The sequence below is a fragment of the Cinclus cinclus genome, chromosome 2 (assembly GCF_963662255.1).
Source record: "Cinclus cinclus chromosome 2, bCinCin1.1, whole genome shotgun sequence".
In the NCBI taxonomy this organism is placed as follows: Eukaryota; Metazoa; Chordata; class Aves; order Passeriformes; family Cinclidae; genus Cinclus; species Cinclus cinclus.
In genome coordinates, this window is record NC_085047.1 from 39,844,513 (window position 1) to 39,860,091 (window position 15,579).

General features: G+C 41.8%; 1 protein-coding gene across 1 annotated transcript in view; it reads left to right on the forward strand.

The window, feature by feature from the left end:
* Positions 1-246: 246 nt before the first annotated feature.
* Positions 247-15,579, forward strand: part of HEPHL1 (hephaestin like 1) — a 32,337-nt gene continuing 17,004 nt past the window's right edge. Inside the window, exons 1-8 of the mRNA XM_062514347.1 lie at positions 247-416; positions 8,812-9,056; positions 9,839-10,051; positions 11,827-12,006; positions 13,021-13,275; positions 14,296-14,464; positions 15,142-15,278; positions 15,437-15,568. Coding sequence (XP_062370331.1) covers positions 247-416; positions 8,812-9,056; positions 9,839-10,051; positions 11,827-12,006; positions 13,021-13,275; positions 14,296-14,464; positions 15,142-15,278; positions 15,437-15,568 — 1,501 coding nt within the window. The remainder of the gene's footprint in view (positions 417-8,811; positions 9,057-9,838; positions 10,052-11,826; positions 12,007-13,020; positions 13,276-14,295; positions 14,465-15,141; positions 15,279-15,436; positions 15,569-15,579) is intronic.

Genomic DNA, 15,579 nt, shown 5'->3' on the forward strand with positions numbered 1-15,579 from the left:
TAACCAAAAGATTGGCAAAGGTCCTGCCATGACAGCAGCCTTCTCCCTGCTCTGCATAGCCTGGCTCTCTACCTATCCCAGTTCTAACCTGCTGGAAAGGAGGAGCTTTGCTCTGTCCCTTCCTTATTTATAACTTGTTGAGAGCTGGGAGGGAGGGAGGGGTGAGCTCCCTGTGGTGCCTCCTGCTGCTGCCTGCCCGTGCCAGGTGCCAGGTGCCAGGTGCCAGCCTCGCAGCCAGCACCACAAATGCCTCCCGCGCAGCGCGGTGGTCACCTCCGCGCCCTGGGCTTCCTCTGGCTCTGGGCACTGGTGGAAGCAAGGAACAGAACTTACTACCTCGGGATTGTGGAAGAGAACTGGGACTACGCACCGTCTGGGAAAAATCTGATCACGGGGCAAAGCCTCTTAGAGGACAAGTAAGTGACTGGGGGCTTTGATATGCCAACAACTCCAAACCAAAACCAGTTAATGTGGTTATTTTGCTGCAAATGTCCTGAGATGGCCTTTTCCTTGTTTTTGTTCTGATGATGTTGTCGTAGTAGGTGGGAATTCAGCTTCAAGGCAAAAGTAGGCTTTGATTTCTCTTCCATTGTGGTTGATTAAGCAAGGTGATGATAATATGTATTTGAAGAGGATGTTAATGAACTGATATTTGTCAAAAAAGCATCAGGTATGGGCTCAAAATCGTATGTATTTCATAGAGATGCAGGTAACCCTGGGACTTGATATCAGAAAGCAAACTGTGACTTTGTTATAATCAAGGACACTCTTTGCAATAAAACACAAAACCCTGTTTACTGGCATATGATGTCATTTTAAGTATTCTCCCTGATAAAATTTGGGGAACTTGATAAGATATGAAATTCAGACGTGTATAGTACCTACAAATGCGATACAAGTCCCTATATCCATGCAATCTGTGCAACTGTGGGGGCCTCCATTTTGGAAATGTGTTTAGATAAGAGCTTAGATGCACAACAGTGAATGGTCAGACAGAATTCCTGGTGATGTCTGAAACTGGAGAACATAGGTGAGCACAGTGATGAACAGGTGTCTGTTCTCATGTCCACACGGCTGGGGCTGGCTGTGTGTTCCTCCCACAGCAGGAGAGCTGGCCTGGATGTTGGATGGAGATGGCTCTGATCCCTGGTGCCTGTCTAAAGAATTATTTGGGTTGGAAAGGAACTTTAAAGGTCCTCGTTCACCTCCCTTGCCATGTTCAGGGTCATCTTCAACCAGGCCAGGTTGTAAAGAGGCACATCCAAACTGAATTTGCATTCAGCTTCCATGGATGGGGCTTCCACCACCTCTCTGGGCAATGTGTGCTGGTGTTTTACCACCTTGATTGCTAATTTTTTTTTTCTTACGTCTGAATTGATTCTATTTTTGTTTAAAAGAATTGCTCTTACATCATTGGATTCAAACGTGTGGGAATATTTTTAACATTTCATTAATATGTTCAACATACTAGAGGTGTTTTGGGGATCCTTCCTCAGTGTCTAGGCTTGGGATCGGAGTGGGAGCTGTGAGTAAGTGACAAGGTCCTGGTCTCTGTACCAGGTTTGGAGGCTCACTGGGAGCTTGATACTGCATCCCAGAAGCTAGAAATGGAAATGTACTTTCTGACTTTTCAGGAAATCCCAAGCAAGTCTGGACATGTCTCTAGTGGTAAGTAATTTCAGAATCACTTTCAGATGAATTTCATAAAATAAACTATTTTGTCACAAGAATGAGATGAGAAAGAATTTTATTTGTCAACACAAATTTATGCTTAAACTTTTAATAGCTAGAGGTCCCAGATGGCATCCAAGTCAATAGGCATTACATTTATAGGTAGAACTAAGGGTCAGAGTTTGTTCCCAACCCATGAAAACAAGCTTTACTGGCAAAATTGTCCTTAATTTGTATTAAATACCTGAATTTCTCACTTTCCTAGTCTTTATAGCAGAGGATAACTTTCTCGTCTCACTAAACTAGAAGATCTCTCACTATAGAGTAGTTCAGCTTTGAGAGAAGAGCAGCTTTGAACTGAAGAGCAGGTACTTATAAATCCATTTCAGTTGAGAGGTCTTCAATAGAGGGATACCATAGAGAGATTGGAATCTGTTCTGTAAATTGTACTTCTGAGGCTGTCTGCACTTGGTGGTCCTTGAACATCAAATGGCACATTTACTTATAAGTCTGTGAAATAAATGCAATTTTTTTTACTAAATGGCAACACAGGGATGGAAGATACCTTATGCCTTCAGTCATCATGGCAATATAATAATTACTGAATGCTAATTGCAAAAGGTTTACCCACAGAGGATTTCAGTCTAGGCTACACATTCAAAGCTGGGGAAATGTTTGCTATGAACTCTATGTGCAGAATAATTAAGTGATTTTTGTTATTTTTCTCCATTTTTAAACTGTATTGAGTTGAGCCAGGATAAAGTGCTGTATTCTGGAATAATAGTGTGTCTGCATAAACATATGGGTTAAATAGTGAACCAGAAACAGCTATTCTGGCTATTCAGCTCTTTAGGATAATCTCTAATTTAAATTTAAAGCAGTATAATAATGGGCTACTTTTCAGCTTATTAATTGGTTCCTATGGATATTACAAAAAAGTAGTTCCATAAGCAAAGTTCAAGGACCAGTTTCCAAGTAGGGAATGTCTTTTGAGCCAGTTCTGTTCTGCAGGCAGCAACACCTAGGCTTGCTGAGCCAAGCACTTCTTGCCTTGTGAAGCATCCTCACAGCACCCATCTGATGGGGCACTATCCCATCAGTTTTATTGAGAGCGAAGTGAAGATAAAGAGGTTGCAGACAAGCTGATTATTTTTAAAAGAATTGGTGCATACACTAAAAGGAATGTTCCCTTTGATTCCAACTAGCCCACAGAGATATAATCAAACCCACTTATTCTTCAGTACTTAATGAAAATCCTGAATTAGCAAGTGTGCAGTGGAAAGTGTTACATTACCTGAATCAGATAGTGACATTTAAGAGATGATTTTCAATGTTACTTGCCAAAGTCAATAATATCATCCTCAACCTTAACTTTTTAGTAGTAAAGAGGACAAAGGAGGCTCTGGTAGCTGAAGCGTGGGGCTAGAAATCAGGTGAGCCCATCCTGGCACCAGACACGACTATGCTGCTCAGTTCCTTCTGTGCTGGTGCTGAGTGAGCTGCCTCTGGAGCCAGGAATCCTAGTGCTGCATCAGAACCTGCCTGGGTGTGAGCTGAAAAGACTGCCTCTCATCAGAGCTGATTAGCCCAAATGAGCCCTGTCTTAGCAGAACTATTCTGCTTGGATGATAATTTTTATTATGCTTTGTCTTACTGCAGTACTCCAGAGCCAGCCTGCTGCTTGCACACAATAAGTATCTTGCTTGGCATCAGTACTTTTAAAGTAAAAAGACTAATGGGACTTTCATCTCTGCCCTTTGTCTTGTCAAAGCTTGAGGCCTCAAGATGTTCTACTAATTCTCATAATTTGGAGTGCTGTGTGTAAAACCAAGACATTTCACTCTCTGTTCTCCCTTCTGAAATTAAACTTACATTTTCTGGAGCACACAGGTCTTTGGAAATTGCAGGTCCAGATTATGGCCACTGAGCATAGGTGAGCTGTGAAGGTGGGCACTGTCCCTTCCCACCTGACATAACTGGTGGAAGAGCTGGCATAATTAAACCATGCTGGGCTAGACACACAGGGTGCAAGGTGCTGTCAATGCTGCTGGATGTGCTGCAGATCCCAGCGAGATTTTGTGAGTTAGGGTGTGGGTATTGCTGCTGCAGGAGGGTGAGCTTGGATGTTTTCTGCTTTCTTTAATGATCAAATGGCCTTTCAAGAGGAAAATATACCTAGGTGTTGTGGTTTGACATCCACCAGTCTTTCTTTCCCCACAGTAGCTCAGCCCTCAGGATTAAAGTGTAGTTGATAATCCCTTGAAATTAACTTGATACTAGTTTGTGTGATGGATGCTTACATCTTGCTCTGCTGGTGGTAGATGTTAGCAAGTTTTGCCTGATGTAGCAGCTCATCCCTTCTCTTTAGGCCACCAATCCTACATTTATCTGGGCCAAGTCTTGCACCCACTGACACTAACTGGTGTTTTTTGTTAACCACAGCATCAAACACAGTTTTTGCAATTTGCCTATGAGGAGATCCCACCCAGAGAAATGACAGTGAAACTGTCGTCACAGATGCTACACTAATGGCTGAGTCACTATGAGGCCAAATAACCCAATTGCAACAGCAGAGATGATCATTGTGGGTAGGGTCAACATCAAAAGAGTATTTGAGGTGAAATCCTGGCTCTAATGAAGCCTGAGAGGAGCTTTGTTACTGACTTCAGGGGCAAGTTTATTGTAGGAGGGAAGGCATCATACCAGACCAGTGACACCACAGAGCCTCATCTAAGATTTTTATGGATTTTATTGACCTCTGTGGGTCAGAAAAAGCCTAAAAGCATCCTTTGAGGACTTTGTGTCTCTGTCTTTTGAGAACAGACTCATCTTTGTCGTTTGACACTTTGTGGTCCGAGTGCCATCTAGAAAGGTGAGCTGGCACCACTGTTCCCCCTTCCCTGGCCATCACTCAAGCACAGACATTGCACTGGCCTGGGCACAGGAGCCATGTTTCCTTGGAGGGTTACCTTGAGCAGGTTACACGATACAGGGATTAAAACAGTTATGGTGGTCTGGAGCTCTGTCCTGGCTTACTTCAGCCACAGGAAAAATCAGGGACTTTGAATAAAGAAAATGGTTATGAACCCAAACTCAGAATATGTAAAGAGGGTGGAGAGTAAGGAAGGTTTCACCATCTACAGATTTTAGGGAATAAACCCATAAAGATGGTTGTTTAAAAGGTTAGGAGTGTAAAGTGTGTGGGATTTGCATGAAATAATGACAATAAAAAGAAAATTTTCATTTGCATGCAGGAGTGTGCAGTAGCTATTGGGAATGTTAACTACAGGAGAAAATTTATGACTTCATATCTAGTAGTTATTCTGAGTGCTGGTTTTTGGCACTCAGTGGTGATTACAGCAGCAAACAAACTCAGGAGGCTTTGAAATTGTATTTGCGAGGATCTGTCTCCAGGCCACTGAAGAGCTGTTTGCTTGGTCATGCACAAGGTGTATTCCTATTTCTTACTGCTCACTGTTACACATACTGTTCATGTAAGCATCTCTTGGAAAACATAACCTCTGTTAGGCTGTAGCCTTGAGATCAAAGGTAACATAAACACAGTAAAAATTATGGCAAAACACTTCTGTTTTTAAAAGAAATTAAAAGAAATGGGTGTAGAAGTTGCACTTCACACATGGACCTACCTGGAAACAGCAGATTGTCTGCATGTCTAGTCTTGATTTGGAGTAGAATCCACATGACACTCCTGTTTTACTCTTTTTCTCTGTGGAAGAGTTGTATTGCTTGTCATTGCAGGGAACTGGATATCTATAATTATGCTTACACTTATTTCAAAGAACTAGAGTTAATTCCCTGTTAATAATTCCCTGTTCCACTCAGGTGCATTTCCAGCTTTTCTTTTGTAAGTTTTGTAAGTGCTGAGAGGGGTCAAGCCCCGAAATTATATCAGACACAGAAATGAAGGCAGGATTTGCATAGCTTTCTTAGTTGGAAGGAGATTTTTTAATGCTGATTTGCAAACCTGCTTATCTCTGTGTGTAACCTCTGATCTGCAGGAGATGAAGGAAGGAATTTAGGAAGTTTGCATGGGTACTGCCCCAGAGGATGGAGTCCCAGAGCCTTTAGAAGATAGGCTGTCAGAGCATCATGACTTCATGCACATGAAGTGCAGGCTGACAACTGAGTTGGAAGGAAATAGCTAAAATTTAGAGGAGCAGCACTTACAGCTTCAGAAGATCAGAAAGATGGAAGAGGTTCAGACAGCAGCATCACAAAGCTGCCAGGAGGATGAAGGAGTTTGAAACAAGCAGGGGAGTGTGAAGAGGCAGGGAGAAACTTTGTGTTCTTGTGACAAGAGAAGAATGACAGATAGGAATCATTCTGGCATTAGGTCCAGTGTGGATATCCCATATGCAAAAGGAATTTAAGCACTGTAATTCGAACCACAGCAACACATGTAAAAAGGCACGGAGCTACCAGCTACTTGGTAAGGCTGAGGTGGGCCCCCAAAATCCTCCTGGATGAAATGGGGCAGCCTGGGCACCTAGAATGGGACTCACAACAACCAGAGTGCTCTTTTTTTGGGTACTGAGGGAAACCAAAGGGTGTGCTGAAAACACATCTTTGTACACACAGAGCATCACCTATACTGTGACTGGCTCCAGCTGATACCCATGGCACCCATTTGAACCGTCTTCCTTTCAGAAAGCTGCCATTATAAAAGACTTCTTTTCCTGACTTTTAGATGGCTTTAACTAGGAGGCAAGCACAGACCCAGGTATTATAGTACAGCTTTAGGCAATGAGACTTTCTCCATGCCTAAGCCTAGAGGGTTATCTCAAGGTAATGTCTTGAACTTCGATTTGTTGAACTAACTAACTATCTAACTGGATTTTGGGATCACAATCTATGCATTTAAAGGAGCTAGGCTCATGTGGAGCCTTTAACAAAACCTGACTAAGAAGTGTATTTTTCTGGGGTACAATTCTTCTTCTTCAGAAGTGACAGTGTATCCCAGGGGTGTTATGAGAGAGTGTGCAGTGTTGTCTGGACATAATGACACTGTCACCATGGCAAAAGCATGGCACCGCTGCACCAAAATATTTGGCGGCTGGTGAAATTGGGGAAAAAACCTGATGAAAAATATCTCCTGAAAACAGGGACTTTCTGAAAAAATAAATTTGTTGTTTTTCTAGAGAAAATATCTTAAAAACCATTTAAAAAATCAATTCATAATTAGAATTAGAGCATAGCCATGTGAATACATTGCCATGAGGTAAGGAAGCATGTGCATTTACACTGCACTTCTACTGACACCACCTCCCACTCTGTGGTAAACACTGGTAGCAGCTCTTCCCCCAGGCAATAGAAGGTATCTTCTCCTTGGTGAATGTGGTGTGACTTGCCAGGTCTTGCTATGTGCACAGACTACAGACCTGATAATTCACTGAAAGTCCAGATTTCTTGATAACTCATTCCTTAACCCTGCTTTTGGGGTGTATTTTTCCAGCATACATTATTCTGTGAAGAAGCAGAATGAGAAGCTTCTATCCCTTCCCCCCCATCCTACCCTACAGTTTCTGCCCCAGCAATATCATTGGCAATGTTTTATTTACTGCCAAACCCTTTGGCTTTCTTATGAAGTGCACGTTTCAAATGAAAATGTGTACTTTTTGGAGGCTTTTATATCTGGATCACTTTAGGGATCTGTTTTAGACAGTGGTTGTGGAGATGTTATGACCACAGGTGTGGGATGTTGTGTTTTATGGTGTCATAGAAGTCACAGGTTCATGGAAATGTTTGAGTAGAGGGAGAAGTGAATGTTGTGGTGGAGAACTTAAAGCAAATCATGCCTTCCAATTTATGTGACATCTGCCACTTCAGTTGCTTGCATTCACAGAAGAATCTAAACAAAATTGGTTAAGCAAGCAAACTGACCGGTCAAAAACCTCACAATAAATATGAAGTTGTTTTATTCAGGAAAATTTAGTTAAACTTTTAAATGAGTTTTTAAGAAAGCATGAAAGCTCAAACAATCTTCAGGGGATGGAAAAGCTCATGGTCAGTTATGGTGAAATTGGTCATATAATCCCCTGCTTGGTGTGTAGCAAAGGGATTAATTTCTTCCTTCATTGAGTGTTATAATTAGGGACGAAGATTGTATATCATATTTACCAGCTGTAACACAGAGAGAATTAAAAAATGGATTTTATATCATCACACATAGGATGAACGTGGGTCACTGGTATGATGTTACTGTTAAAAGGGCAAAACTAATTCCCAGTTATGTAAGAAATATTGACTGGGAGCATCTCTGGCCCTAGCTGGAATATTACTTGCCTATTCTGTGAGTTCGTGTGTTCAGATTTCAACAGAGATAGAGAAATATTTGCTTTCAAAGGAGAGCTTTGTATAAGACTTGTGGTATAAAGAGTGTCACTGTGCTTGGTTTGTCCAGAAGAAGGGTAGGAGGCAACTTAGTCAATTAATTAAAACTTGTGCAATTGTCTGCATAGAAAAGAAGTTTTTGATTGCATGTGGCTCCTTTGATCTGAGAGAGAATTGGACTGGAACTAGTGGTTGTAGTGTGGAACAGGATGATATTAGACTGCAAATGCAAATTAAGCTTTGAAGGGAGCAGGTATTTAAAAGTTATAATATTTTAACCACTGACCATATGGTGGGTTCTCCATCACTTGGAGTTGCTATAAACATAGACTCTGGAATGTGGAAGTTATGCATTTCATGCAGAACACATTTAGTGCTACTCTTCCAGGGAGTCGAGCTGGTTGATTAGAATCTCTCTTATTGGCTTTTGAAAAATCTTAATTTGGTTTTATTTTCATTCTGAACAGTCATGCTTTTAGAAGTGAGGTTTTGAACCTTCAAAAGAGGGAGAAGCCAATAAAACTGAGCAGTTTGAGGCTTGAGAGGCTGGTCCTCAATGAAGGCTTGGAGCAACTGTGCTGAAGACTGGACGTGCGAGTGGGATGCTTGTTACTGTACAGAATGGGGCTTGGGCCCTGCTAGTCCTGTCCTGACGTATTCCTGAGCTTTAATTCCACCAGCCATGGGATGTGTCCCTGGGAACTGTTTGTCTGCCCTGCAAGCACCAGTTATTTGATCAGTTCTTAAGATAGGTTTATTGTCTCTCAAATTTTCCCTTCTCTATACTAGGTTTGCAAGTGTGTATGCAACAAGAGGAGCCAACCGGATAGGACGTGTGTACAAAAAGGCTATTTTTAGGCAGTTCACAGACGACACTTATTCCCAGGAGGTCCCCAAAGCAGTATGGCTGGGGTTCCTTGGTCCAGTCCTGAAGGGAGAAGAAGAGGATGTCTTTATCATCCATCTGAAAAACTTTGCTTCCCGTCCGTACTCTGTGCACCCACATGGGGTCTTCTATGACAAGGATTCTGAAGGTAAAATCTGGCCTGCCTTTTCCTCTCTTTTTCCCTGGAGTAACTAATATCATGACTACAAGTCTGTCCAAGTATTTATTGTTATTGACGTTGACATCAGAGCACTTTAGATCACCCTCTCATAAACTCATCAGTAATTGTAGCTGATGACTAAAACCAGGGACAGCCTCATCTCAAAACTTTTTGCCATAAACTTTCAACACCTGGGATAAATCCAGTAATGAAACAGGTTAGATGGGTCTTTTTTGGCTGAATTATTTTTCTGAATCATAAGGCACTGAAGCATCTTCCCTCCTTCCTTCTACCTCTAGTCTATTTGAATAGATGGAGTTCTTGCAACTAAATGTTTTCCTCTCTTTTGGCCTATAACAGACATGATCTAATTTTCAGAATCCCAGACCTGTGCATGCATATTTTTGTTCGAGGGTTGTGTGAATGTGCCTACAGCCAGTAGTCTCATCAGTTTTCTGTGAAAAAATGCACACTGTTAGATGACAAAATTCTAGATGACTTATAAGAGTGAAGAGACTAGGAAAAAATAGAGCCTGTTAATGCATTTTTAAAGCTTTATCAACCAATAAAAAATGGATTTTAACTCCCAATATATTTGTGATGAGATTGTCAGAAATTCTGAGTTTTTTCATAATTTCTCCGTGATTCTGTATTTGTACGTGCTGTTATCATTTTATAAGTACAAGTTAAAACAGAATAAACTACACATTTATTTAACAAAAACAACTAAAGTGTGGCTAAAGTCTTCCTTTTTCCTTTTCATGTGTTAGGAGCACTTTACCCTGATGGAACTGGTGGTAAAAGCAAAGAGGACGACTTTGTTGTTCCCGGTGGAAATTACACATACACATGGCCAGTAAGGAAAGATTATTCCCCAACTTTGGCAGACTCAAACTGCTTGACTTGGATTTACCATTCTCACATTGACACACCAAGAGATATTGCATCTGGTTTAATTGGGCCTCTGCTGGTGTGTAAAAAAGGTACTGAGCTGGAAACGCTGATAGAGCAAGCCCCTCTGCCAAGCTTGGCATCTTAACAGTCATTTTTGCTTACAGGTTTTAACATGATGGTCTAGAGTCTATCCCTACATAGCCCATAAAAAGGGGCAAGGAATAGATGGGCCATTCCAGGAGCATCCCAGGGTAGGTATTGTAGCTCTGGGATAACCCCTTTCCTGCTCCCCCTTGGCTTCACGATAGATTTGCCTCGGGTGGTGGAGGGACTGCAGAATGCTCTGTGACCATCCCATCGTGGCCGAGACCAAAAATGAGCATTCCCAAACTGGGGAAGTTTCAGGATGAACAAAGGACTCATTGCTCAGGAAATCGAGTTAGAGCTGGATGGATGAATTTGGCATTAGTGTTTACATATTTGGAAGTCAAATCTTCGTAATTCTTTTCACGTAGAGAGTATGTATTTATTTTTGTTTACAAGTTATATCTCACAACCATCTGGGGATGTGCACTGGACAGCTTCCTATGTATTTTATAGTCTGCTAATGTTGTGTTGAAGCCATCATGAACCAGAACTCTCCTCTTTATCAGCTGAGTCATTGCCACCTCTTCCCCTGGGCACAAGTAACTCTGCCACCTCTTTTCAGTAACTCCCAGAGTATAAAATCAGCCCTGAGTTCATACACAGTAATTCTAAGTGAAGTAGGTTCTATATGTGAGGAAGAGAAAGACTTTAATGTGGAAAAGACAGGCCTGGTTTCCAGGTTATCTCACACAATTAAAGTGTCTCAGACTTACATTCTCATCGAGAGCCTTTGAAATCCACAGAACTGAGTATGTGAGCTGAGCTGATAACTACAAGACAACACATGAAGCTAGGAGACAGCAAATCCCAAACAACCCTAGCCTGAAAGGGCAGATTATCTGCATGTTGGCCTTGAATTCATGAAGGTGGACATCTACATGATGTTACTGCTCTAGTGCTCCAACTGCTGGTGGTGGATGCAGGACTGAGAGCAAGACTCGGAGCTTTCTTCTGCAGAAGGCAGAGGGAGTGAAAGTTTTCATGGGATCAGAGATAGACTGATTGGAATGAAGTCTACACCCACCAGTGGATAATAACAGACTACTCAGTATCACCAGCCCTATAGTTTCAGGTTGCTCCCCAAATAGATAATGGGATAAAGATATTGAATTTAGCTGGAATAAATTATGTTCATCCTGTCTTCAGCCTTTTTAAATTTAGGTATCTAGTCCTGGATAACTCTCATGGATTCCTTGTTGGTCTGTGGAGAGTGAGTCACATTTAGAGGAACACTGGGGGTATGGTTCAGCATCCACTTCAGTGCAACAGAAGTGCAGGCTACCACTCATGACTCCTTAATTCCTTGTCAAAAAAACAAGAGTCACTGGCTTCTGGATAGACCCAGCTGATGACCTGGCTCACTGTGCAGGAACACAGATGCTAACACTGACTAAGAGACAGGGCTGGGTGCAACGGGTCAAAGAGTGGGGAAATGGGACCACAGATACTGGCAGGTGCTTGTGCTCATATCGGACCAAAGAAATACTGAAATATCAGCTTGACATAGTTTAGCCTTGCCTTCTGGAGGGACTCATCTGTTCAAAGTTGGAGTGGGATCAAAATGCTTTAGAAGAGCAAAATTAGGTGAAATTCATCCTGCCCTGCAGACTACAGGCAAAGAACTGTATTTCCTCGAGTGCATCAAGGTTACTGTCATTTTTAAATTCAATCCTGTCCCAGGCTTTTTTTATCACTTTCCTTTTCGTTTGCAATTTAGGAACTGCAGATGAGACCACAATAGAAGGGACTGGTGCTGCTAATGCTTTTGCCCTGATGTTTAGCATTGTAGATGAAAACTTCAGCTGGTACCTTGATGAGAATATAAACACCTTCTGCTTAGAACCAGACACAGTTAACAAAGAAGATGAAGGTTTCCAGACCAGCAACCGAATGCATGGTAAGAAGGACTTTTGGGTAAATGGTGACTTACAGCGGTGACCTACAGCAGTGACCAGGCTCTTTTCAATTCAGAAGGACTTTCTGTCCCCTGTGATGTCTCTCCTTTATCTGTATCAGCAAGGAATGGGTCAGAATGTTGAAGTACTGTGCTGATAAAAAAAACCTCTCCCTAAAAACAGCAGGACACTTGCAAAAAGGAGATTTGGCTTTCATGCCCAGCTCTGACATTTGTTTAGCATTTTATCTTAGGCAACAGATTTAAGCCTTTTTTTCTTTTCTTTTTTTTTTTTTTTTTTTTGGTCCAGCTGTGGAAAGGGTAGAGAAAGCTGCAGAGCAATTTGAGACGTGTATTGAAAAAATTCTCAAAAGGCTTGTAGATGATGGGCTGGCTGGTATAACCACTCCTGCCCTTCAGAGATATATTGGCCTATAGTACTTTGTGTTATTTGGACATTTGGTGTAAAAAGTTAATTCCAGATATCTGTATATTTTGTTTGTTCCAGTGAGCCTAGGAAATAAAATATTTTGCAAAATATGAGTCTCATTCTCCTAGTGTCCTAGTACATTATCAGATGTGGAAGCTGAGGAAGACAGAGCGGACTTCACTGATTTGGCTGATATAATTTTCAAATCTAAATTGCTTGAGCCTGGCATATAATGGTATATTTATGACTTAGGACAAGAGGAAATAGATTCCAGCCATGCTAAATAGCTGCAGAACAAGTTAACTTCATTATCAGGCCTTTTTGGTGATGACCTGGCCTTTGCAACATCTTGATATTACCCAGGATGTTTTTCACAGACACTGACAGAAAATTTGAGGCATTTGATTATTCAGAGAAGTAACACATATGTTCAAAATGTTACTCTTCATCAAGGAGCCTCTGAGGGCCTTATTGAGAGTGAACATTCAGGTATGTTCTTATCTGGGCCAGGAGAGCATCATCCTTAGAAATGGCATCAGTGGCACTTTTCTTCCACCTCTCATAAAGTCTCCTACTTCTGTTTTTAGCTATTAATGGTTACATATATGGCAACCTCCCCGGCTTGGAGATGTGTGCTGACGCTTCCGTGTCCTGGCATTTGTTTGGCATGGGAAGCGAGATAGACATCCACGCTGCCTATTTCTATGGCCACACATTCACTAGCAGAGACCAGAGAGCGGATGTCATCGGTCTCTTCCCAGCGACTTTCATCACGGCGGAGATGACTCCCGGCAGCCCCGGGAGGTGGCTGATAACCTGCCAGGTCAATGAGCACCTACGAGGTACGCTGCTGTAGATCTCCCTCACACAGCCTCTGGTATGTCCGGAGGAGAAAAGTGGGAGATGTTTTTCAGGGAAAGCAAGATTTGGCATTTTTTTTTTTTTTTTTTGGCTTTGGAAATATTTGCAACTCTTTCAACAGCTAAGCGTCATGATTATGAGTTCAGTCTCCAGAAATGATACATACTGGGCCAAATCTTCAGCCAGTATGAATGACTTGGCCATGTAACTCATGTGAGAAGACTTGCTAGACCCAGCCCTGTCACCATGCTTCCTAGCTAAAGCTGAGATTTTGATGAGCAGTGAGGGGAGATTTAAAGACCATTTGTTCAACACAGCTTTTTTGTTGTAGATAAGTACGTACACAGAAAAAAAAAAAATAATTCCAGCAGAACACTTAATAGCTTTTTGCTTTATGGAAATCAGGCAAAACTTGGCAGTGTTTTCAGAAGCTATTATGTGAAGGAATTTGGTGGTGATGTTGTGATATTTGTGTTGTGCAAGACCCCAAAAGCATATATCATAAACTAGGTGTCATGGGAGCAGGCAATGTATAATTATCATAGTTAGGAAAATTTTACGTATTTATTCCTGTGGGATTTGCATCAGGCAAAACAGACTCAATTCTGGCAAGCAGCAAATACCTTCAGCAGAAAACACCAGTCTGTATTTCAGTGGAAGTCAGGGGAAGATATGATGTTTTGCAGGTTACTGGAGGCACTCTGACCTCCAAAATCATTCCACCATCCTTATGCAGATTAAGAAATTGAGTAAATAAATCCACTAAACAGTGTAATTGATATCTGTGGGTTTCACCTGTTGCATAAATGTATCACTTCGCAAGGGAAGGGTGTTGGTATCTGGCCCATTGTAGGTAGAGAATGTATTTTGAAATAGAAATTTACTGTAGTAATTGTTTCCAATCCATGTAGCTCCCAGAGAGTTTTGAATGTGCATTTGTGTCCATGAGATTGCTCACTGCAGCTGGTCAAGGACTGTCTCCAGACTCTTTCTCCTCCTAGGTGGCATGGAGGCACTATATGATGTTCAGATCTGCCAAAAAAACCTGTCTCACTCTTCATCAACCAGTCATATGAGAAGATATTACATCGCTGCTGAAGAAGTGCTCTGGAATTATGGACCTGACGGTTATGATAAATTCACTGGGCAGGGTTTGAACGCCACTGGCAGGTAAGGTTTCTTGTCAACTCCTGTTGTGCTTTATTTTCAGGAGTCTGTGTGACACTGCCCCAGTGATTCACATGGGCTAGGTCCTGCACTGTCATTAATTTTAATTGTAAGGGGCAGGGAGCAATGGATTTAAGCACCCTTGTCAGGAAGCAAGATGCATAACTACGATGCTTCAAGGTGCCTTCTGGAATCACTTATCTTACTCCAATAAATCCATGGGGAAAGTGAGGCACGCCAAGTTCAACACAGTTAATGACCCTTCATCGAGAATCTTCAGGCAGCTTTCACACTTATAATTAGTGCAGTTCAGACGTGCCACGGTGGCAGAATTTCCCCCCTTGATATTACTGATGAGGACAAGATGCATTATAGTGTTTCCCAGAAAAGCCAGCAAGGATTAGACACACATTGTGCACAGTTCTTGCCCTAAGATAAGCTGATATAGAGGTCTCCCTAAGTAAATCAGGGTTAAGCATAAAAGTCTTATGCTCAACGAATGCTCGTTTGTTGGCTAATTCAAACCAGTAATATCTTTCTCTGTGTACTAGAAAATTGCATGCAGATTAGTAACTTGGGGGGGTCATTTCTCCTGCATCTGGAGTAATAACATTATCTGAAATGAAGGGTTCTGCTTGAACCTTCAATTTTTTAACCAGTCCGATTTGTTAATTCCACAGTGAATCGGCAACATATTTCACCCAAGGGACTGACAGAATAGGAGGGCAATACTGGAAAGTTCACTATGTGGGATATACTGATGCAACGTTCAGTAAGAAGACTTGGTCAGAGGACATGAAGCACCTGGGAATACTTGGTACAGTGAATATTTTCCCCTAGTGTCATTACATCAGGTTTGAATGTAGAACCATCTGGACTGAGAGAGGAATTTAGTGCACGTAGCTCTCTCTTCTTTTGGTGGAAATATGCTGAAGAGCAGCCCTTTTAATACCTTCCCTCACTCTGATTTTTAAGGCCCTGTTATAAAAGCTGAAGTGGGAGATACATTGCTGGTTACTTTTGCCAATAAAGCCAGAAGAAGCTATAGCATTATGGCCCATGGTGTAAGCTTCAGCAAGCTGTCAGAAGGTGCTCCCTACTTAGATGGTAAGTTTTGA